Source organism: Hyaena hyaena, unplaced genomic scaffold, assembly GCF_003009895.1.
Source record: "Hyaena hyaena isolate Hyena2069 unplaced genomic scaffold, ASM300989v1 scaffold_231, whole genome shotgun sequence".
Classification (NCBI taxonomy): domain Eukaryota; kingdom Metazoa; phylum Chordata; class Mammalia; order Carnivora; family Hyaenidae; genus Hyaena; species Hyaena hyaena.
Window position 1 is genome coordinate 2150154 of NW_024080862.1, and position 25175 is coordinate 2175328.

Consider the following 25175-nt stretch of genomic DNA (forward strand, 5'->3'; position numbering starts at 1 on the left):
GCACAGGGCCATGTGACTCAGCCCGGGTAACCAGCCTGACCGTGGAGGCAGAAGAGCACATGCTTCTGTGGGGGGACTGTACCAGGTGCCGGGGTGTCCTGTGGGGTGAGGCTCTGATTTCTCGAGTCACCAGATGCCCAGAACCTTGATGATTAGGGTCTGAAATAAAGACAGGGGTGCCTGGGTAGCTTAGTCAATTGAACATCCGACTTCAGCTCAGGTCATGATTTCACGGTTTGTGAGGTCGAGCCCCACGTCATGACTCTGTGCTGACAGCAGAGCCTGGAGCCTGCTTCGGATTCTGTGTCTCCCTCCCTCTCTGCCCTCCCCTGCTCTCTCTCTCTGTCTCTCTCTTTCTCAAAAATAAATAAACATTAAAAAAAGGCATAAATCCCAGGCTGTGGGAACCATGTAGGGATTTAACTGACTTAGGACAAGAGCCCCAGGCCTCCTCCCAACACAGAAGTGGGCCTCCCTGAATGCATTCCCAGCAGCCCGGAACTGTTGGAGAAGGAGAGCTGCTGGGGTTTCCCTGGGACTCCCCGTGGTGGCTGTCTACTTTCTTCTCGTTACAGGCACAAACCACAGGGGAGAGGGGTTTCCACGAGGCCTGCACCGACCCACTCACCAGCCGACAATGCCTGGTTTACCACCTGTGCACGCCAGGTCCGGTCTCTGTCACCTGTGGCAGACAGTGCAGGTGGGCACTGCCGGTGCCAGCGTGCTCCCTGGGTGTGTAAGATCCATGGCCACGCACTTAACACCCCAGCCCTGCTCCTGCATTTTCTTTGGGAAAGGGGGTGGGACATTCTCTACAGATCCTTGCTTTATCCATACTGCCTTGGGATGCTTATGCCACTGTCTGCCCTTTTTTCAGCTGGGTCCTGGATGGGATTGGGGCAGGTTCCTTCCAGACATGGGGCAATTAAGTGACAGTGTGACAGGAAGCCCTTGCTAAGCCTCAGCATGTACAAGCAAAGGGCGGGGGGGAGGTATCAGAAGCCAATGATAACAGGTGTCATGAGCCTTTGGAGGTAGAGGCTAGACAGCAGGTAGATGCCGCTTCTCTGGAATTGGCTGTGATTGAGTTTTATGACTTAAGAATTTGGATTTGAGTGCAAGGCACACTACCCAATGTCTCCGAGCCCCCATTTCCCTGTCTGTGAGAAGGGGACAAAGATACTTGCCCATGGGATTGTCATGAGGATTAAACGTTCAGTAACTAGCAGGGGTCACTATTGCCTTAAGAGTTCTTGCTACTGCTGTTGTCATCAGACTGCAGTAAAACGTGCCCTACACAGAATTATTCTTGCAGATTCTACTAGACCTGTAACCAACCTCAGGCTAAGGACTCCTTTTAGGACCACATCTTTCTACTTTCCTTTTCAGAGACTTTCAGGCTCTAAAGTATTGATGGGAAACAAACCTGTTGACTGAGTCACGTTTGAGATACAGAAGCACGGCTTTCTGTTTCGACGTCCATTTGTGGTTGGTTATGCTTGCTGTGGGAGAGCAGATGTCACATCAAGTGCTTAGAGATATGCACACATTATCTTTCCTCTCTAATCTACTAAATGTCACTGTCTGCGTCTGTGGTACCCACCTTCGGCTGTACATGGTAGTCACCTGGGGAGTGCAAACACATCCTGATGCCACCCCTCCACCCCCATGAAGAATAGTTTGTCTGCGGCGGGACCCAGGCATGGCTTTATCTGCTGCTCCCTGGAGGCTCCCGTGTGAAGCCAGGGTTGGGAGCTCCAGAATTCTGTCATGCTGAATATCACCCTGTTCCTGGCTTTCTCTTGAAAGGAGACAGGAGAAGCAGTCGGTCCGTAACTGGACTGTCTGGTGGCTGTGGTGACTGGTAGCTCTAGCTTCATGCATTCACGGAATATTTAAAATGTCCATCCTGTAAATTTGCTATTAGGAAGCTGGTGTTACATGGTTAATTGAATGGACAAAATTCCCTTGGAAGTTAGTTCCTAAGCATTTGGGATATTTTCAAGGATAATTTATTTAACTTTTTGCTGAGCTTCAAGTTTCTTAAGAAACCCTGCCAAATCTCAAAGTGATTTTTTAGACGTATGCAGCTGCTTCTGAGTTAACAATGGCGTTTTTCTAGGGCCATTAAAATCTGGAAGCCTAAATTCTATTTTAAACTCTTTTCATTGTCAGTGATTAGTCTTTCTTTTTTTAAGAAAAAAAAAAGGCATTAAAAATAATGAAATCATTTTAAAGGGAGCTCATTCTAAAATTCTGGCCAGAAAAGCTGGGCAGTTTCACTGTGGGAACTATTAATGATCAATAATCTCTGTAAGTGGGGATGCATGATGCCCACAAGGAGATCTCCTCTTCCTCAGAGGTCCTGGAGGCTGCTCCTGCCGCTCCCATCAGGACTCTGCCCTGCCCAGCAGGTGTCTGCACGGAAGGCATGTGCAACTTGGATGCCTTTTACCGTGATATTTGATTTGGGGGTTGGGCAGGAAACCAGGGATGGCATAGCTGTTTGCAAGCACACGGCAGAGAAACGTGTTGGTCCTGCTTCGAAACCTGTGTCTTCAAGACACGACTTATAAAACTGCTGTTGTCACAGTTGAACTACCTCAGGGCGCAAGTTCAAAATGGAAAACATTCATTTAAAAGCTTTGTAAAGCAAACAGCAGCAATTAGAGGCACATACAGTAAACATGCATTGGGAGGGTTGCCCTCTCCAGAGAGGTTGTTGGAACTGCCTTTGACCAGGAGAGCTGACCGGGATAGGCCCAACACTGGGGTCTTCTGGGAGCCCCCCCTCCACTTAGGGTGGTGCGGAGGGCATATGGCTGCCCCGGTAGGTCTCACAGGAGCTGGCAGGAGACACACTCGGGGATGGTCGCCCCAGCATGGACATGAGGAACAGGCACTCCAGCTGGGTTCGTAGAGTCCAAGTCAGGGTTGTGTTTGTTTTTAATTTTTTCATTACAAAAGTAACGTATGCTCATTACCAAGAACTGAACCCTATAAAGCATGAGAGAACCACACTGGGCGGTTGGGGGCCTCGTGTTCTTCCCCACCTCACCTGGGCCTGTAAGAGTATACAGCCCACACTTGGGTCCCCACCAGCTCACATGGTTCAGCTTGACTTTTGTACTCAACCATGTGTCGTAAACATCCTTCCATGTTCTTTAAAGCACATTTAAGCTCTTTTCAATAAATTGACATTATAAAGCTGCTACAATGAACTGTATACTCCTAGCACCCGGACCTCCCAGGCCCGTGTCAGAGGTGTGTCTTTATGCCTCCTTGGTATGATTGCCTGATTCATGTCTTCCTCTAACACAAGGAGACTGTGAGCTCCTTGGGGGTGGACACAGGGTCTGTTCCTGTTCTCACTGTGTGGCTGGCACCTAGTGTGGTCCTTGTCACACGTATGAGCTCCCAATGATTGTTTGTTCAATGAAAGAACACAGACTAATAACATCTCACATTGATCAAGTGCTTCATGTATGCCGGACGCTGTTCTAAGGGCCGTGGATGTACTCATCCATTATTCCTCACAGGACTCTGGGAGGCAAGAACTTGACAGATGAGGAAGTTGAAACACAAAGAGGTTAAGTAGCTTCCCAGGCTTGTATGCCTATCACGTGGCCAAGCTGGGCTTTGAACTCAGGTTCTGCTAGTCTGCAGATGAGCCACCACAAATCCCCACAAATACGTGCACAAGGATGTTTGCATCCTTGTGGGAGAGAGTACCAGAAAGGAGTTTGCTGGGTCAAAGATGATGCCCATTTTAGATATGCGTCATGCCCAGTGGTCCTCATGCGCATCACCACCATGTTACAGGAGCCCATTTCCCTCATGTCCTTGCCTGCTCAGGATTCCTTCCGCTTCCCCCCACGGCCCCTGAAGTCCTCTTCCCTGAGCATGTGGCCTCTACCCTAGAGACCAGCCTGTCTGCAGTCATAGCATATCCCGGAGCCAGAAGGAGCTGGGGACCCTACAGTCATTTTTCTTGTGGCCTAGTGGCCACAGGGGAATTATACTCATAACGACTGACCACGCTTTGCCAACACTTGTATTACTATATTTACTGTTCACCGTTTACTAATGTAAGCAAAGGCTTACCAAATCAGGTAACTTGTCCTTGGTCATCTAGCCAGGAAATGGTGGGGCTGAGGTTAGACCTGGTCCGTCCAAGTCCAGAGCCCACTTATCAAACCCCCATGTGTCCTGACCTGCAGGGCAATACTGGCTGGACCTGCCCACCCAGGACTCCTAACTGCTACCAGGCGCCTTCTCCTAACGGCCTTCTTAGCAGGGAGGCCATACCCTAGGAAGCTTCGTCTCCGGTGGGTTGGTTGGTTGTTTATTTAGGACAGGTTCTTTTTTTTTTTTTTTTAAATTTTTTTATTTATTTCTAGGAGAGAGAGAGAGAGACAGCATGAGCAGGGGAGGGTCAGAGAGAGAGGGAGTCACAGACTGAAACAGGCTCCAGGCTCTGAGCTGGCAGTCAGCACAGAGCCCGACGCGGGGCTCGAACCCATGAACCGCGAGATCATGACCTAAGCGAAAGTCGGACGCTCAACCGACTAAGCCACCCAGGCGCCCCTATTTAGGACAGGTTCTTAGAGTCAGGCATTTGGTATCATAGCTATGGAAAATGTGCTTCCCTCTACTGGTCAGACCCTGAGTGATAGATGTATACATAGGAGGACAGTTTGGGATTCACGGTGGTGGCTGCCTCTCTGATCCTCGGCCCGGTTGCCCTGCTCCTGCTGCTCTCTGCTGCCCTCTACTGACTCATAATGACATTGCCTGTGTTCCACCTGAAGGAGTCACAGTGGCCGACCTGCTAAAAGATGATAAGAAGAAAGGGAAGTTTTGCGGCTTTCGTCAACGCAGGGCTAAAGATCACGGTAAATGGCTGAGGTTGAACTTCCCCTCAGGAGACTCCTGTCCCGAGGCTTCTGGTGCTTTCTCCTCGCACATAGGCCTGCTGTGAAGTGCATGTGCCCGTGTGGTGTGTTTGTAAGATGCCTATGTTTTAACTGCTTGATTTCTTTGAACTTTGGTCATGCTGTTTTCTTCTTGCCTTTACCCCAAATGTGTGGTTTTGCCAAGACAGCATTGCAGTTTCCTTTCTGTTTGAACTGTGCCTTTTAAAGAAGCAGCTGAACCCCCTCGGGACGTTTAATTCAGCGCGAATATTCTTAGACTGGAAGACAGACTTCTTAAACACGTTTCCACAATGAGGCTTTTTCATCTAAACTGTTTAGAAATTCCAATGATGTTATTTGATTGATTTTTATTTTCCAGGTTACATTTTTCAAATGGCCTGCTGGTCCCCCGCCCCCCCCCCCGCAGCTGGTTTGTCCAGGACAAGCTAAAACTGGTAGTTCCAGTTTCAAGAATGAAGTTAAAAATCTATTCCTAAGATGCAAAGATTTGGGGGCACTTGCCTTTGCCAGCTGGAATGCAAAAAGGGCTCATGTGGGGCACAGTTAATTTTCAAGCTACGCTTTAAGAAAGGAACTCTAGGCTGGGTGTTTTATGTAAGCAATGAACCATGGGGATCTACCCCCAAAACCAAGAGTACACTTTACACATTGTATATTAGCCAATTTAACAGTAAATTATATTTAATAAAAGAAATAAATAAAATCTTTTTTTTAAAAACAGGGTAAAAAAAAAAAAAAGAAAAAGAATACTAGGGGCACCTGGGTGGTACTCAGCTCTTGGTTTCAGCTCATGATCTCACGGTTTGTGGGTTCAAGCCCCACATCAGGCTCTATGCTCATGGTGCAGACCTTGCTTTGGATTCTCTCTCTCTCTCTGCCCCTCCCCTGCTCATGCTCTCTTTCTCTCTCAAAATTAATTAATTAATTTTTGAAAAAAAGAATGCTAAACATAGACTCTTATTGGAAACCCTAGGGCCAGAGGCAGGGCCACCTACACGCAGGGCAGTTACGCAGACAGCTCAGGCCGCGTCCTGCCTGTCCCACCACCGCTGCAGTCTCAGAGCGGCACGAAGCTTCACCCGGGCACACCGCAAGGGCCAACTAGTCGCTGCCGTTGAGATCGGCCTTGGTCAGGCTCTGGAGGAAGAGTCTATGTGACTGTACATAGGGACACAAAGCCAACTGCCAAGGCAGCGGAGGGGACATATTACATTGTGTTTTTGGTCGTAGCCTCTGCCGCCAGGAAATGCTGCGCTTGGAGATTGTAGGAACTGGATTGGAACAAGACGTGGGTGGTCTAACTAAAGGCTTTAGCGTCTGCTGTCATCAGAAGACTTGAAAGTAGACAGGAGCGGAGAGTGTCAGACATAAGGCCCTCACACTCCGGAGGGCACACTGTGGCCCCCAAAGGACAAAGAGCCTGAGTGGAGGCAGGCAGCCAGTGAGGGACAGGGCTGGGGCTGGCTCATGTACAGTTAGTGGCCGCAGAGGTTTACCAAGAAGAGCCGGCCTGACGCAACTCATGGAGGTCTCTGCGGAAGACTGGGCTTCACGTGAGCGGCAAGTATTGTCACTGACACAAGAAAAAACCTGAGGACCACAGCCCTGGGCACGTCATCATGAGGAGATGAGTGGTCTGTCCCCAAAAGAGAAGAGACCTCTCCTTGGGTGTGCAGGTGCCCAGCTTCCTAATGGGGGCTCAGTCCTTGGGATTTTTCAGGGATGCTTTGTTCGCTTTCTGAGGTGTACAGGGAGAGGACGAAGCTTCATATTTTTAGGAAACATTACATTTTTAGCAGGGGAGGAGTTTTATTGACCGAAACACCCCAGGACCCTAAAAAAGGCCGCTATGATGCTGCTGGGGTGAGGGCCCTGGTGGGGATGCCGTGCTCCCCCTGTCATCAGTCATACAGAAATAATCATTGTCAGGTCATCGTTCCTGCTTTAGGCACAGAAACCTTGGTCTGGCCTTGACCCACATTCCCCAAGAAGAGTCTGGCTTCTTTACAGCAATCAGAGTCTGTTACCCTGTGACAGCTAAGCGTGTCACTACCAGCAAGCACAGGCCAATTCCTTCAGGGGGTGTCGTGGCTCCGCTCATGCTCGTCATGAAAATAAGATAAAAAAGCACAAGATCTTGGCTTCAGGTCCCCTAATCCTGAGGAAGGCAGCCGTGACTGCCACCGCTCTGTTGTCCAGCCTCATGCTTCCACCCTTTGAAAGGAAAGCGTGAGAAGCTTTAGGTTGCTTGGGCTTGGAGGCAAATGCTGAAAGGCATCCGTGAGTGTGCAAGGGAGCCTGTCTTGTGGAGAACAGAGGAGCATGTCTCCAAGGAGCCCAGCACATCTGGGAAGGACACGTGTTGTGTCAGGTTGAGGAGGAGCAGCCCAGGGAGCTCTGAGCTCAGCTGGCACAGGTCCTGGGTCTCCTGTGGCTGGCTGAGGTCCTCGGGGGCTGCTTCCTGCCCCAAGGGCTCTGTCTGGGGGTGGCTTGTGATTACTTCTCCTGGACAGGCTGCTTGATTCCTGGTGGCTGTTCTGAGGAGTGGTGGGCAGGGGCTTCACAGTACTGCTTCTTCCCTGCTGTTCTCACCAAGATGGGGGAATGCAAGGGAAACTCCCTTGGTGCTGCTGGTAAAAGCAGACAGTCCGTGGGTGTTTCGTCTCTGCAGCAGTTCAGGCAGGTCAGAGGTAAATGGGTCTTAGAGATGATATCACCCAACAGCTCATTTTATAGATTAGCTAACTAAGCCCAGGGAGGAAAAGGGAAGAGACTTGGTGCCGCATTACCAGCAACAAAGACCCAGCTTCTCTGACACTTTTTTCTTGCATCTTTTGAGCTAAGTAGCCTCCATCACTGAAGGAAGTGTGCTGGAGAGTTTGCTGTGCCTGCTAATGGGGAGCAGACCTGGGGGGCTGCCTGCTTGAACCCACACACAGACTCATTCACCACGTGCACGTGTGTGTGTTGGATTCCCTCAGAATTCACAAGCCAGGCAGATTTGGTTAAGAAGTATGTTGTCCTTGACAGTGAGTGTAGACAGAAGAATGTTTACATGTTGGTGGAAATGCTAGTTAGCCGTGCTGGGGTGAGAAGCGGAGTATTTCCCTGGTTTATGTTGTACAGCATTGCCACTGGATCTTAGAAATGGTGTGGCGTGCCATCCACAGAGAGTGCTCCTAGTAGGGCCCTGCCTGGGAAGGTCAGGCCAGCTTCCGTGTGCAGTGCAGGGCCCACTGGCCGCTGTCTGGTGTGGTCTCCTCACCAGCAGCTGTCCTCGGGGCCTTTTCCCAGTATACCCGCATCGGAGCCTTGGGGCCTGCCCTGGAGGTCTCCCCCTGATCCTAGAACCTGGAATAGCTTACAGAGCATTGGCCCTGAGCTTCCCCAGATTTCCAGCCGGCAAATTGCAGATCAAGGCAGCATCCTGTTCCAGACATGGGATTGCCCTGATGCCTGGTTTCACCCGGATTCTGGAAATAGTTTTAAAACTTACATTAAAAAAAGTGAAAACTTGCTCCACAGAACTCTCAAGTTCCCTGGAATGTGTGAAAGGATGTACAGCTTCTCTGCATGCAGATGGCCCCGTTGGCTCTCTTCTTGCTGCAGATCGCACGGTGGGATCTGAGGGTGTCTCTGCCTGCATCCCTAACAAGGCGTAGCCACTTGTCACCAATGACTGTTAAATCCGTACTGACGGGGACAGTGTGGTCACCCTGAACAGGGCAGCCATTTAGGCATGTTTTCCAGTGTATTTCCTATGGATTTGCTGACGTGGATTTTTGTGAAGTCCCAGTAGTCACCATGGCCACTTGATCCTTGTTCTCTCTCTCTCTGCCAGGGTGGTCTCCTCGAGGCGGGCTGGCTGTAGGCCAGGTTTCTAGGGGTTAATCGAGGTCATTGGGAAAACAAACCAAGGCTGCTGGATAATAGGCTTACTTGGTTCTGGGAACTTTTAATGTGTGGCATTTTAGAAATAAACCAATGTATACCGACATACACCAGTACGTCTAAGTATATGAAGTATAATTTTAAGGATATGCCGGCATATACATCAACATACTCAATAACACAGACGTATCCTGGCATAATGAAGCCCATCCCATAAGCTCGGGGGGCGTGGCTGAGTGGGAAGAACACCCGGTGTGAAGCAGGAGAGCTTTCTCACACCAACCTGTGTGTCCCCAGGCAAGTTGGTCAGGTCTCTTATCTGTGAAACCACAGAGCTGCTTCATGCACTCTCAGAGGCCCCTTCCAGTTCTAACAGCCTGTGATCCTCCTGTCTTGTTTTTAAAAACATAGATGAAGGGGCGCCCGGGTGGCGTAGTCGGTTAAGCGTCCGACTTTCGCTCGGGTCATGATCTCGCGGTTCGTGGGTTCGAGCCCTGCGTCGGGCTCTGTGCTGACTGCCAGCTCAGAGCCTGGAGCCTGTTTCAGTCTGTGACTCCCTCTCTCTCTGGCCCTCCCCTGCTCACGCTGTCTCTCTCTCTCTCTCTCCTAGAAATAAATAAAACATTTAAAAAAAATAAATAAAAAAAAATAAATAAAAACATAGATGAAGTCCCATGGGGGCTCAGTGAAGTAAAACTCGTATCAGTTTTTTAACATTAATGAGTGCCTCGTACGTGTGGAGGGTGAAATGTTTATGCACGGATGAGCCCCCTTTGCCCACTGGGCCTTCTGTCTTCATACTTTGGGGAGGGAAGATGCTCCCCTGTGACAGGGAGGGAGAGGCTGGGGCAGACAGAAAGGCTGCTGGGGCCCCATCAGAGCTGGGTTCTTCTGCTCAGATGTAGGGACTGGATCACAATCTGTTTCTGGGATCAAACGAGTCACCTGATTCTGGACTAGTCACTGTCCTCTGCCTTCACCTCCCCTTTGTTGCCACCTCAGCCCTGGTCGATGTCATTCTGGAATAAGTTATCAGAGGTCTGTGGCTCTCTAGATGCCCAGCAGTAATGATAGAGAAGTCACAGCATCTGCAGCAGGCTAAGTTAGACAGAAAAGCTGCAAGCCCAGAGTGGTGGCCGAAGCTCCCTGAGGAGTCTGGAAGGTTGTTCAGACTGCACGTCTCTGTGCCATAATGGGAGTGGTCAGGGCAAAGGGACCCTAGATTTGGGCCATGTGGGGAGTGTCACTTTGCTTCTAGGGAACTCCAGGAGAGCCTTCTTGAGATGAGAGTTACCTCATCGATTGCCCAGTGATGACCCAGGACCGTGAGAAAAACACACGATGCCTTTTATCTCACTTAATTCTGCCAACAGCCTTGTGAGGTGGGTACTTTCCATTTCACAGATGTGAACATAAAGCCTTGGAGACCTTGACCACATAGATGCGGTTAAACTTAGATCTGGTCCACCAGGTAGCCTGCTCTTAGCCATGTCCCACCCCATTTGAAGCATAGAATCTGCCTGGAGGGCAGGGAAACTTCTCTCCATCTGTGCAGCCAGCCCTGATGCTGTGCCACGTAATTAACCTCTCTTCGTTTCTGTCTGGGGAGTGTGCCTTTATTTCTTATCTTTCTCCCCACTTGGTTCCCATGTCCAGGAAGTAACTAGTACATTTCATTCACTGATAGCTGGCACAGAGCCATACATGCAAAATGTCCTCCCTCCATTTACCATAGGCAATACGTAATTTATCTGTTTTGATCAGATCGTTTGAAAGCTTTAGGCATGAAACATTGGCAACTGTATTGATAGCATCATGGGACATCCCCTAGAAGAGTGAAAAGCCGTGAAGATTTAGCCTCTTCAGGAGAAGTTTGTTCTTTTGGAAATAGTAACTACAGTTACAGTATGGTTAATAGTAGTGAAGTATCAACCTGTCATAGGTGGAAGTGACCCTCCAGAGTGTGGAGTTAGTACCACCACTTTCCAGATAGGACCTTAAAGCCTGCAGAGTGGTAGGACTCTGTCCAGCTAACTGGGGCCTGTAGACGACCCCCCACCCCACCCCATGTCCTTCTGCTCTCAATTTCTGCCCCCTTATGTACTAACTACCAAGAAAAAGCACTGCGCGGAGATGACTCACGGTCCTATCTGTAGGAGTCTCCCACTGTGATGTTCTTTGTCGCTGAAGAGAAGGGTGACCTATGGGAGGAATGCATAACAATGAGCTTCATTGCATTTTACAGTGTTTTCATCTTTTTGCTCAAGTCAGAGCACAGATCAGTCATGGAGAAGAAAATTGCATGAGCAGCTTGTGTGTGTGTGCATGCGTGTGTGTGTGTGTTTATGGAGCTTTTGTTAAAGGTTTATCTGTCGTTGAATTCTGTGGGGTGTTTTTGGTTTTTGGGTTTTTTTGAGTGGGGTAGTAAAAAAGTTAATCAAAGCTTGTAGTTGGTTTCTTTTGACTTAATTGAACAAGAAAAAGGTTTATTCTAAAAGAACATCTGTAGTGCAATGTGGGTCTGTAAGTTTTGCTCATTTGGCTTTCAGTACTTTTGCCTAAATGTTCCCGGACTCGGCTATGGGACTCCCACCCTTAGTTCCTCAAGCACCCATGGAGGGAAAAGGATTCTCTTCAGTGCCCACAGAGGAGATGTGTCAGCTCTCTGGAGGCCTCCTTGCTAACCAGAGCCATGTCGGCAGAGCCAACGGGGGGGAAGGCCTTCTTGTTGCTACCAGGAGGTCTATAAAAGACAGTCCCTACAGTTCGAAGTCATGCATCCGGGCAAAGAAGCACACGCGGTTGAGTGATTCTCCCACACTTCCATCTTCAGCGACCCCCCTCTCCTAACCCCACAGCAGAATTGGTCATTCCTTCCTATGTGTTTCTGGGACTTCTTGCACAGACCCCTGAGGTGGCTCTCTTCTGAGTTAACTGAAATCCTTTGGGTTTCCAGGGCAGGTGCAGCACTGTGTCCCTCTTTATGCCCTGCATCACCTTCCTGGCCTGGCTCCCACATGTGCCTGTGGTGCTTCTAGGGTTGCGTCAGGTGATTGAGAAATAAATACTGTCCCTGTGCCAGATGGTGGGTCCCTGGGCCTCTCAGCCTCCCTGGATGCCTTTCTACCTTCCCTCTACTTCCTCTGCTCAGGATCCAGCAGTAGAGGAGTGACACATGTCCAGGGACCCTGGTGACCCTGAGACCACAGTCAGCTTTGCCCCCTGGTCACTGGTGGGGCACAAACTGTCTACCTGTAAGACTGTATACTTTCTGTGTGCTCTAGTTCTAGCCGCTTTGGTAAGAGCCTTCTGTGTGTTGCCCTCACAGGTTCAGTGGAACATAGACATCAGATAAATGAGCTAATAATGAGTAGAGTTCTGAAATTTTAAAAAAGATTTTGTGCATGGTGCCTTCATGTACTCTTGCGTCCAATACCTCTGCTCCTTGAGTATATTTAAAATAAGAATTCATGTATGAAGTATTGGTCTAGATTTTCTAGAAAAGACAAGTTGGGGCAAGCAGAGATGTCCCTGTAACTGAGTTGTTTTGGTGGCCTTACTCGGTGCATCCCTGGAAGTCAAGAGAATACACTGGTGCCAGGCACAGAGCTCCTCCCCTAGGCTGCTTTTCTTGGGAAGTATCTGGATGGACAGACTTTCCTCTCAATGGGGAGGGGAGGGGTGTTCTGTGGGCTTTCTTTGCAGATCTGATCTTGGAAGCGAAGGGTCCCCTGGCACGGAGGTACCTGACCTCTCGCCCTCCCTCGCCCTCCTCCCAGGCTTCCAGAGGGCCTGCCTGGTGGTGGCGGCGATCTGCAGCACCACCAACGTGCCCGTCTAAAGCGTTGTCTTCTCCCCGCAGCCAGCATGCCGACCAGCGAGACGGAGTCTGTGAACACAGAAAACGTGAGTGGCGGAGGCGAGAACCAAGGCGGCTGTGGGAGTCTCTGGTGAGTGTGGGGGCCGCTCGCCATCCTGCCCCCTCCTGTCTTCTTGCAGGAGCACATGAGCGGGATGGCGCCCCAGATTTCAGTGGAGACCCTGGGCCATGGCCTCAGGTGCGCGAGGGGTGGGTGGGCTCACCTTGGACCCCTTGGTCTCCTCCCATCCCAGGCCCCCCAGACCCCCAGCGTTTTACTCGCCTCCTCCCCCAGAGCAGCTCGTCCTGCTGAGGTGGAGCCTGCTGCGGGGCGTGCCAGGTAACCCGGCAATTCCACTGTGTCCACTAGGTGCTGGTGGAAAAGAAGAGGCACGGCCAAGGCTGGGCCCTCTGGGTGCCGGCGGTGGGGGTAACAGGCCTGACTCTCCTTCCGGTCTGCTGTTGGCATCAGGGCTTTGACAAAGCGCTTGTGTGGCAGAGTGGCTGACAGAATGTGCTGCATATTTTTCTTTCCCTGGCGCGTTCTCTGGCCTTGTACCCGGCGGCTGGACACAGAGCCCAGAGCCCGCCCCCCTTTGCTCATGGCACCTGTTTCTGGAGCCCTGCACCACACTCTCCTAACAGTGGAGGGCACCGCCACATTCACCCTGGTTGGCTTCCATCTAGATGACCTGGTCCCCTGTGGGGACCAGCAGTGTGCATTGTGCAGGGAGTACTGCCTGCCATGGGGAGCCCATGCAATTGTGTTTCATTTGCTTCCTGCCGGTACCCTTCAGCTCTTATCTCTGTAAAGTAGAGGTGGTGTTTTTAAGAAAATTGGATCTCCTTGCAGAGATCAAAAACGATGTGCTTGGGGCAGAATGCTCTGCAATTTAAGAAGTGCATTTGCCTCTGTTGTCATGCTCCGCCCTCCCTACAACATTGTAAAGTAAGCGGGGGGATGGGTTCATCTTCCTCATTTTACAGATGAGAACACTGAGGCTCAAAAAGTTGTGCTGCTTGCCCGAACCCATGCAGTAGTGAATAGCAGAGCCAGGACTCCTAATCCAGTGCTCCTCTTGCTGTTGTAGCAGCACAGTGGCTGAGTTGCGAGCAGGGGAGGTCCTGCTGACTTCAATCTGGGGAAGTGGGGTCAGGGGAGAAGACCCCCTCCCCCCGCCCGGCATCACGGCCTGTGACAGGGCTGCACAGGGCAGTTGGCTAAGAGTCTTCTCCTACCTGGACCCTGGAAGGAGTCAGCCTGGCATGCCTGGCCCGGGCAAAGCCTCACCTCCTGCTCTGCTCTCACCCCTGCTGGGCTCACTGGGGAGCTGGGAGGTGCTGAGCCCAGGCTTCCGTGCATGGCTTCTCTTATCTCTCAGCTGAAGTCATGGGGAGAGTACACTCAAGCCTTCCTAACCAAAATCCTATTCTTTCTGTCTTTCTTTCAGCCAAGCCATCTCAAAATCCAAGCTCAGGTCAGTACCTTCTGTTTTTCCTTAAGCCTGTGTGTTGGTGTCTTACTTTCTCACTTCTCAATTACACATGGAGTTGCTCTAGACTTGATTTTTACTCTCTGGGCTAAGACATTCATATTGAAGATTGGTCTGTCCAGTATGTATTAAACACCTGCCATGGAAAGCAGCATAGTAGGTGCTGAAGATCTTACCCCAAAACAAACTGACAGGATGTAATAACGAGCAATCTCTTGTCACTAGTCAACCCTTCATATTCCTGCCCAGAGTCCGTTCTTAAAGAAGGATTCTCCTTGTCACTTTTCTGCTTACAAGTTTTATATGGAGGGGGGTTCAAGGGGTCTTCTGAGGTGCTAGCGATGTTCTATTCCTTGCTCTGAGTGCAGGTTACATGTTTAGTTGGTAAAAACCCATTGAATCATATACATATTATTTGTATACTTTTCCATATAAATGCTGTTTTTCTTTTTTTTTAAATTTTGTTTTAATGTTTTATTTATTTCTAGGAGAGAGAGAGAGAGAGACAGAGTGAGCAGGGGAGGGTCAGAGAGAGAGGGAGTCACAGACTCTGAAACAGGCTCCAGGCTCTGAGCCGGCAGTCAGCACAGAGCCCGACGCGGGGCTCGAACCCACGAACCGCGAGATCATGACCTAAGCAAAAGTCGGACGCTTAACCGACTAAGCCACCCAGGCGCCCCATAAATGCTATTTTTCAATTGAAAACAATTTACTACAAAAACTGACTTGAAGTGGACATATAAATGCAAAACCTAAAACTGTAAACATTCTAAAAGAAAACACAGGAGAAAAATCTTTGTGACCTTGGGTTGGGCCAAAATTTCTTAGAGACAAAACCTAAAACACTGGCCATATGAGAAGATAAGCTCCAGATCGGAAGAAAAAAACCTTCGTAAAACATTTGATAAAGGACTAATATCCAGTATATAAAAAGAATAATACATAAATATGGTGTGAATGGTTAGAAAACAATAAAAAATGGTTAGTAGAGTTTAACAGGTATGTCATCAAAGGGGGATGCATGGCAAAGCAGCACATGACATGACCACTGTCACTAGGAAAATGCAAATTAAAACCACAGTGAGACATCACTGTATACCTATTAGAAAATTCTTCACACCTATGGATCAAATTTAAAATCTGACAATACCAAGTGCTGACAAGGATGTAGATTGGTGGGAGTTCCCACACATTCGTACATGGTGAAAGACACGGCCCTTTTGAAAACAAGTTGGCAGTTGCTTGGAAAGTGAAACTTATATTTACCATATAACCCAGCAATTCCACTTCCAAGATATTTATATAAAATGAAGATCTATGCCTGCATGCCTATTTTTTACATAAGGGTTTACAGCAACTTTATATGTAATTATTTTTTTTTATTTTTAAAAAAAAATTTTTTTTAATGTTTTATTTATTTCTAGGAGAGAGAGAGAGAGAGAGACAGCGTGAGCAGGGGAGGGTCAGAGAGAGAGGGAGTCACAGACTGAAACAGGCTCCAGGCTCTGAGCTGGCAGTCAGCACAGAGCCCGACGCGGGGCTCGAACCCACGAACCGTGAGATCATGACCTAAGCGAAAGTCGGACGCTTAACCGACTAAGCCACTCAGGCGCCCCAACTTTATATGTAATTATTAAAAACTATAAATAACTCCAGTGTCCATCAGATGGACAAATTGTAGTTCATGCATATGATGGAATAACGCTCAGCAATAAGACGGAAAAAACTGCTGACACATACAAAACAAATTAATCTGGAAAGTATTTTTGCTAAGTGAAAGAAGCAAGTCTCTCAAAAAGCTCTATATTGTGTGATTCTATGAAACCAAACCATAGGGACAAAAAAAACAGTAGTTTTCAGGGGCTGAGGTGAGGAGGGTGGGTTAACCGTCACAAAGGGCTGTGAGGAACTTCTTTGAGTGATAGAAATATTCTACCTCTTGATTGTGGTGGTGGTTACAAACCCTTTACCTAAATGTTAAGAGCTAACCACATATCTCTCATATCTCAATAAACCGGACTTCACACACACACACAAAAAACAGTTGAAAGCCCCTCCATGATTCCCTGTTGCCAGAGGGCACCTACCTTCCTTCATAATTTGGTCCCCAGCTTGCTTTCTGGCCTGATCTTCTGACACCGCCCCCTAACTCCCCACTCTGTGGCTTTAACCGGACTGCTCTCAGGTTTCAACACACTGTTTCTTCCCACCTCAGTCCCCGTGGCCATGCAGTCGCCTCGAGAGGAGTACCCTCCGTCTGCTCCCTGGTGAACTCTTACTCCGTCATCCAGAGCCAGCCCAAATCTCAGCTTTTCAGGGAAGCCTTTCCTGCCTCTCGCAAAGAGCATTTGCCACTCCTGTCTCTTTGTGTCTGTACCCGGGACCCCGAGAGAAGCGCTTAGTGGGGATTAATAATTGCTATTTGCCCCAACCTTGCATGCTTTTCAAGGTCAGAGACTGCAGGACGATGCACCTTCTTCATCTCCATATACGCAGTGTCTGGAGCCCTGTGAGGGACACATTGAGAGATGCTGCAGGACTTCAGTGGATGGGACAGTGAGGCCTCTAAGACCTCATGATGAGACGCTTGTGACTTGTCACTACTGCATAATAGAACCACCAACTCTGGTTCTTTCTCGAACCACCTTGCTTGTGTGTACTTAATCACGCATCACAGGAGAAACACAGCCTCCCTCGAGGGGACCGTCTTTAGTACCCTTGGTGGGATTTTTCTACCCTGGTCATCCTGTTAACAGCCACTGTTACCATGGAAACCACACAGCAGGAGCAAGCACCAAATGCACTGTGCTTGTGCCAGACCTTGTTGAAGAGTTAGCACAGTTTCTTCTTTGCCTGGTTCCTGGGTTATGGTGTTTTTCAGCATAGCAGCGCCGCTGAGTCAGCCAGCACTGCTGCTTGGACCCCGCATGGAGTTTCCTCTGACTCAGGTCCCTGGAGGAAGTGCCCATGGCCCCTGTCACTGAGCACAGCCTGCACAGGGCTGATGTAGCCACTCGGCCACCCTTTTTTCTGGGACCCACCTCACCAATCCAGCCTGTGTCAGGAAGTGTTTTCCATGGGGGGAAACAAGCTAAGGGAGGGGATACTTTCCCTAATAACACACCAGCACTGAAAGTCGCTAGAGGACACACCACTTGTCTGTCTGGCTCCGCTCATTTTATTTGTATGAAAACATGATTCAATATTGGCTCTTCTCCTAAAGGTGTATTTTGAGCATCCCTAGTTAGAAAGGGCACCTGATGACTCAGTATGAAGACTCATGTCCTACTCAGCTTTGACAAGTCTGCCAGGCTCCAGAGGAACCTCCCAGATTTAAGTAAGGAAAGTTCCCCTAAAAGGAAAACTGGGTTTGGAGCACTTTGCTGCCTGATAAATTCTGTATGACGGTCGAGATGCTGCAAGAGATGTGTATGATCAGCCAGACGGCTCTCTGTACCCATAGCGTGAACAGACCCATGTACCATATGGTGGGAACTGCATATATGTGCGCAGGCTCAGTTTTGCGTCTGCATATGAATCTATGAATATCTAGATTATTCTTACTGGTTTGAGGACTGCTTATGGCAGATTATGGAGTTATCTAAAGCCATAGGAAGGAAACTAATAGCATGACCAGCCAAGATACTATTTTAAATGCTGTATTTTAAGACTAACATAATTAGTATGATGAGTTCTGTTAATTTCTTTGTCCTTTGTTCTCATCTTTACTTCCTGCACCTGGTGATCTGAATCTCCAGAGTTGAAGACAGCTTGTTTCTCCATAACGTCCGTTGGACATTCAGATGCTGTGTCTGCCACTCAGCCAGGGAGTAACTTTTGCTTCTGTTGCAGCCGCCGCTGGCGTCGCTGGAACCGATTCAATCGCAGAAGATGTAGGGCTGCTGTGAAGTCTGTCACGTTTTACTGGCTGGTTATTGTCCTGGTGTTTCTCAACACCTTAACCATTTCCTCTGAGCACTACAACCAGCCTGATTGGTTGACGCAGATTCAAGGTACGAGCAGAGGCTGTTCTCTTTTTATTCTGATTCTGAATTAGGGACTCCTGAGGCTGCCCGACTGCAGTGTAGTCTTAGCTGATCAATGTGTAACGGCGGGACATTCCTGGAGGGCACTGGCTTGGAAGACGTGGAACTGTACAAAACACAGGCTGCACCCAGAGCGGTGGGGGTGCAGTTCATGGCGTGCAGTCAGTGAAGCACCTTGGGGCTGATTGAAGCTGAAGCCTCTCATTGTCTTAACCCTGTGACCACCTAGGGTCATGGAATCTTGCAGTTGGGAAGGACCTCGTCTCCCTTCTCCCCAGCCCCACATGAAGCTTTATTTTCCTGTATGGTATTCTTGGCAACTGGTTGTTGCCCCTTGATAGACAACTGCTTCTTCTATTATTGGCTGCTATGCGAGGCCAGATTGCCCCTTCCACAACTGATTGAAACGAGAAATATAATATGCTGGTCTAAATGCAGAATCATGGGCTTTTAGTGCTAGAAAGCATCAGAGATTATGTGGTAAACTACTCCTCCCTATTTTATGATCTGGGAAACTGAGCCCAGAGAAGTGAAGGGGCTTCTCCAGGGTTCCATATCTAGGTGGTAGCAAAAGCAGGACTTGAACCCAGGAGCCAGACGGTAAATATTGGTGCCACATTTCTGTAATGGGCACCAAAGCAAAGACAGAGGCAAAGTGCTGGGGATATTTCTAGCAGAGCCTGGTGGGGATGGGGGGTGAGGAGGGAAAACAAGTCTGAGCCACTCCCACCATGAGACCCCGAGCGTGTGAGCCCCCTTGTCTTTTCAGATATCGCGAACAAAGTCCTCCTGGCTCTGTTCACCTGCGAGATGCTGGTAAAAATGTACAGCTTGGGTCTCCAGGCGTATTTTGTCTCTCTTTTTAATCGTTTTGACTGCTTCGTGGTGTGCGGTGGAATTACCGAGACCATCCTGGTGGAGCTGGAGATCATGTCCCCCCTGGGGATCTCTGTGTTTCGATGTGTGCGCCTCTTAAGGATTTTCAAGGTGACCAGGTAAGGGTGCATGCATCTCACTGCAGGTGTTTTCTGGCCGGGGGTGGGGGGTGTGGGGGTGGAGGGTGGAGGGGCGGTGTCATTCAGCCACATCCTGGTCCGGTGATGTTTGTGGTGTCCCGCGGGCATTCTGGGCTCACACCCCCATCTTGATTTCCAGGCACTGGACTTCCCTGAGCAACTTAGTGGCCTCCTTGTTAAACTCCATGAAGTCCATCGCTTCGCTGTTGCTCCTGCTTTTTCTCTTCATCATCATCTTTTCTTTGCTTGGGATGCAGCTGTTTGGTGGCAAGTTTAATTTTGACGAAACGCAGACCAAGCGGAGCACCTTCGACAATTTCCCTCAAGCCCTTCTGACGGTATTCCAGGTGAGCCCTCGCAGGGGGCCCGCGTGAGACGCCGCCTTGTCAGTCCACAGCTCGAGAAGACAGAGTGATTCTGCTGTGGTTAGTGACCTCTGCCCCAGTCATGCTCTGACAGACCTGGCACCGTGGGAGCCATTGGTTTCGTACCCAACTCGGGCTGTCTGTGTGCTGTGACTCAGTGCCTGTGTGAGACCCCTGGATGTGGTACAGAATGACACAGCAAAAACTTCTGTTCGATTTTGTGAGGTTTTCTGTGAGATAGGCCCTAAAATCCTCTTCCTGTTCTGCGCTCACTTTTGATGGCTGACCAGCTTTGTGATTCTGGCTCTAACGGATTTGTGTAGAGAGGTGAATTCTAAAGCCCTAATGCTCCAGTGTGTAGTCAGAGGAATTGGGGTGATAAAAGGGTTGTGACAGCTTTCTGCCCCTTTGTTCTCCCTCCTGTGATGTAATGAGGACATGTGGGCTCTGAGCACGTCTGCACTGTGGGTCCTGTGCAGGCATCGCAGCTGAGAAGGGGGAACAGCGTCAGAGGTATGCAGGTGGCTAGGCACTCAAAGCAGCAGTCTCCACACCCACCTGGCTTGAAGCTGGGGTGTTATAACCACCCCCCACTTCATATGCTATGAGCTGAAGCCCTTCCTCAAACAATGAGTGGCAGATAAAAGCTTCCCTTGTAGCTTTTCCCACCGATGCCAGTGAGCTCCAGCTTTAGAGCCCATCTGGTGAGGAAGGAAGGCATGGTGGGAGGGGCCTAGACATTGAGGGCCCTGCTGGCTCTTTCAGTGCACAGCTCTGTGACCGTGGGAAGTCACTCTCCTTTCTGAAAACAAAACAAAACAAAACAAAACAAAACAAAACAAAAAACCAAGAGACTAGAGGGAATGATCTGTAGGATTCATTCCCATTTGGTCATTTTGAGGTGGATGGAATATGTTGCCACTGAAGGCCATACTTTTTTGAAATATACTCTGTTTGAATTCTACTTAATTTTTAGCCACCAACTGGTTATTTTTTCCATTTTATTTCAGAGAAACCTGTATGGTGGTGGTGGGTTTTGGTAGTACCTGTGTATAGTGAAAATTCAAATGTTTACAAAAGGGTATAAAGTAACAAATAGCCTCCTTCCCACCCAGCCCACAATTTCTCCTTCTAGAGGCAACCCCCTCTGGATAGTGTCTGTGTTCTTTGAGATCTATTTGCTCGGAGATGTGAATCAATGAACCTAGCAACCAACCTACCTACCCAGGAATACAGTATGATTCAGATGGTGGCTCATGTTACATGCCATTTCCATCATCTTACCATTTAAAGTGTCCTTGAGAACCTTCCTTATTGGTCCCTGAGAGTTGCTTCCTTTCCGATTCTGCATGAATCCTGTTGTCTGCACAGCCCCTAATTCATGTAACCAGTCCCTAGCTGGCGAATACGTCATTGTGTCTGGCCTCGGCTCAGTGGGTGACCGCAAACTCAAACCCCGGGCACACGTGTGAGCCTACTTGTGTAGGATATATTTCACAGAAATGGAATTGCTGGTTTGAAGGGTGTGGGTACATTTTCAACTCTGATATTCTTGCCTAGCACATTCCTCACAGGACTGTCTGTCCATCTCCAGGGAGGGGGATGCTCCTCACGGGACGGTCTGTCCATCTCCAGGGACTGGGACGCTCCTCACGGGACTGTCTGTCCATCTCCAGGGAGGGCTCCTCATGGGACTGTTAGTCTGTCCTCCAGGGGGGGGATGCTCCTCACAGGACCGTCGGTCTGTCCTCCAGGGATAGGGCATGGAGACTGACTGACTTTTTTACTACTTTTTTCACTACTTTTTTTAGCAGGTGGGTGTTTGGACTTTTTGATGGTTGTCTGACAGATGAAAATAGTGTCTTTCTACTTCTCTTATCAGGAGGAAACTGAATGTCTTTCATGTGACGAAAAGGCATTGATAGTTCCGTTTCTGGGAATTGCTTTTTCTTTTGAAATCATTTGCCCATGTTTCTGTTGGGTTGTGAGCCATGACAGTTCCACTTTTCAAAGTATCTGGTGCAGATAGATGATACAAGAGCATATGCACTCCCTCTTTCTTTCTCTCTCTCTCTCAAAGATAATATGCTTTTATTAATTTTTGTAAGTTTTATTTATTTTTGAAAGAGAGAGAGACAGAGTGTGAGCAGGGGAGGGTTAGAGAGAGAGGAAGACACAGAATCCAAAACAGGCTCCAGGCTCTGAGCTGTCAGCACAGAGCCTGACGCAGGGCTTGAACTTACAAGCTGTGAGATCATGACCTCAGTCAAAGTTAGACCCTTAGTGACTGAGCCACCCAGGAGCTCCTGGAAGATAGTATGTTTTTAAAATGGTTTTTAGGTTCATCCAATTCTACCTCACAATAGATTGAGTTATCAAATATCATCAGTAGGGAAGATTAAATTAGAAATTTCTGGTAGTTCTTAGTATCTACTCATGAGGTAGCTTGTAAATTTACAGAGATATTTTCAGTTCCCTGCGTCTACAAGTTCAGTAGGTTAACTGGGGAATAGTAGGCAGCCGTTAAAAGGACTGAAGGGCATTGACCGACCCAGAGGGTCTCTATAGTATATTGCTGAGTGGGAAAAAAAAGAAAGCAAATGCAGAAAATTCATATAGCATGACACTCTTTATGTTTAATAAATTTGAGAAGACACCAACTATCTCTTTTCTCTGGACATGTATCTATATGTTTACATGAAACAAGTTTCTAGAGAGAGACCATGTTTTTGGGTGCTGGGGGCAAAACTAGGGTGTCACCAGAAACTACATAAGTCTTACGTGTGGCATTACTTTACTTCCATGTGAAGACTTAACTCATGCGTTTGTGTACTTGGAAACAATGTTTTCACAACTCTGTGGGATAACCAGTGGCTTTGTTGAGCACAAACCGGACAGTAAAAGGCAGCTGGAACCAGATTCAGGCAGCCCCCAGCGAGCTATGACAGACCATCGGGAGCTGTGGTCCAGCGAATGCAGGCTGACCGCAGTTTTGGCCTCTTAGATTCTGACAGGTGAAGACTGGAACGCTGTGATGTATGATGGCATCATGGCCTATGGCGGCCCGTCGTCCTCGGGAATGATCGTCTGCATCTACTTCATCATCCTCTTCATTTGTGGTAACTGTATCCTTCAAGCCGAGCAAGGCTTTGTCGTTGTCATCTCCTTTTGTGTCTCCCTGTCTGAGTTTCCTTGAGGTGGTCGTGGTGGCGGGTGGTGGCAGCTCTTGGGCCAGGGAGATGTATGCCCTTACCTTGCTACCTTAACACCTGCTCCCCTTCACTGTTGCTGGAACAGCGTAGTGGGGTCAGAGTTCCAGCAAGGCTTTGAGGAATGAGCAAGCTGGGGAAGGGAGCATGGGACAGTGTGTGGCCTGTACCGGTTGTCACCCAGTTTGGTGCAGCTCCTGCACAGGTTCCAAGGGAAGGCTCAGAGCAGAGCCGGTTGTCCCCTGCGCCATCAAACCTGGGAAGTTAGGGGTAAATCTGTGTCTCTTAAGACCCTTCCTAACCAGTGGGGACCCATCAGCAGTGGCTTGACCTAAGCTCCCCGGACTGATCTGGCTTTGCTGATCTGTACCTCTCTGGGGATCAGGTGTCCATTGGCCAGTGGCTGTATTAGGCCGAGAGCTCTTTTCTGACTCCTATTATTCCTTTTCCCTGCCAAGCGGCACTCTCTAATTCTAGACTTCTGAAGGTTTAGATCTCTCTTTCCCTTGATCAGACCCTTTAGGACCCTGAAACTTTTGGCTGTGTCTTCTTTCTCTCTCTGACCTCCCTGACTGGCACAAGACCTGGTGTATGGAGTCCTCAATAAGGGCTTGGTGGAAGAGCGGCTGTAATGTGAATACCACCTCTTGGTCTTCACCTTTCTATTTTAAAGAATCCTAACTAGATTCTTCTCCTAAGAAGTCCCAGATTCCTTCAGCTGTTTTCCCCCTAATCTTCACTGGTTCATTAGTGAGTTTTCTTCGGTGCAGTAACCCTGTGCAAACTTCTAAGGAGAATACTTTGTGCTTCAAGTTATTCTATGGAAATCCCCATGTCAGTACATAGAAGCCCATTGAGTCCCTCGGGCAGCTAGAACACCCCTCCTACCCAGAGGTGAGCTCTCCTGCCAGATGTTATCCTCATAGTTCCTGCTGCACAGGGCGCCATCATCTACTGGATTTGGGGTGAGGGCTTCCCCATCCCCCCAGCTCAACAATAAACTTCTTTTTTTAAAAACATTTATTTATTTTGAGAGAGAGAATGAGAGCACAAGTGAAGGATGGGGCAGAGAGAGAGGGAGGGAGAATCCCAAGCTGATAGCGCAGAGCCTGATGTGGGGCTCAATCTCACAATCTGAACTGTGAGATCAAGACCTGAGCCAGAATCAAGAGTTGGACACTTAACCTACTGAGCGACTCAGGTGCCCCCAGCAATAAACTTCTTGCTTCAGGCATCTTGTCTTCTTTGTATTCATATCTCTCGTGGTTTATAGTGGAGGGTCTTGCACATAGTCAGCTTGTTTAATGCTTGTTAAATGAATCAATGTTTTCTTATTGTGCTTTCCTTGCAGTGAACTATCTGGGCCAGAGCAATATACCAGCTTTGGGTCTGCAGAGAAGTATTCCCTGGCCACACTCATTCTGGTTACATGGCTGTGTTTTCTTTGTAATATGTATATCATTGTCTGAAATGCTTCAGTATGTTCTGTCTCCCCCAACTAGAATAGATGCTACGTGGGAGTAGGGACTCCAGTCTGTCATGCCCCCAGCATCTAGCATAGTCGTCACTGTGACAGAGGTGCTTGGTGGATCTTTCTGAATGAATTCCAGAGCACACCACACTGTTCAGGAGGGTCTGGGCAATGCTTCTAAATGCAGATGATGGGTGTGAGCTCTTGGAAACTGTCTATTCCAAACTCGTAAAAATTTTCCTGTAGTTTATTACTTCAGAACACTTTCCGCTACCCAAAGGATTTTGGTGTCATTGAAAGCTTTACAACAATGTAAAGATACATGATTTCTTCAGTGAGAGCATTGGTAGGAATCCTCAGGACAGTTAGCCCTGCACTAATCCCTGCCTGAGCCACAGTTGCCTCTCAGCTGTCAGAGGAGGGCTCGTGTTGCCAAGCCATCACCCAGCCCAGGACAGATTGCTTCCCCGGGCTCATTACGTTCTGCTTAAAAAATAGTCTAGCATATCAAATGTGTTTTTAAAAGTTTTCGTATATTTCATTCATGTATCTATCCTCTTTAAAGACTTGAATAGATTAGTGCAGTGTGATATCCTAGGCAGGCATCTCCTCGTTAGTCCCTTGCTAGGTTGTGTTTGTGTTACCCACCTGAGACTGCAGATTGCAGAGGCTCTGTGGGACATGGGTGCCCTTCACCTGTCCCCGGGTTTCTGGACTCCCACGGCCTTCCACCCAGATGGCCAGGCCTCAGCCAGGGAGAAGCATGGTCAGAGAAGGAGCCCTCTTGACTTACTCCCTCTGATCCCTGTGCTTCTCAAAAAATGTATTTAACTGCTAGTGAATAAGAGATAGGCATCTTCTAGGAGATTCAGGAAACTTGTTCAGAAT

The 25175-nt window shown here is 48.7% G+C and overlaps 1 protein-coding gene across 3 annotated transcripts in view; it reads left to right on the forward strand.

Annotated features, from left to right (window-relative positions):
• The window catches only part of CACNA1D (calcium voltage-gated channel subunit alpha1 D), a 303488-nt gene that overhangs the window by 199379 nt on the left and 78934 nt on the right, over window positions 1-25175 (forward strand). For 2 of the 3 annotated variants that reach the window (XM_039243605.1, XM_039243606.1), the window contains exons 10-15: window positions 12691-12778; window positions 14139-14165; window positions 18033-18193; window positions 18996-19221; window positions 19382-19589; window positions 22612-22732. In XM_039243605.1, the coding sequence (XP_039099536.1) occupies window positions 12691-12778; window positions 14139-14165; window positions 18033-18193; window positions 18996-19221; window positions 19382-19589; window positions 22612-22732 (831 nt within the window). Of the gene's footprint in view, window positions 1-12690; window positions 12779-13057; window positions 13118-14138; window positions 14166-18032; window positions 18194-18995; window positions 19222-19381; window positions 19590-22611; window positions 22733-25175 lie in introns of all 3 variants that reach the window. The other variant, XM_039243604.1, reaches the window with a different exon arrangement.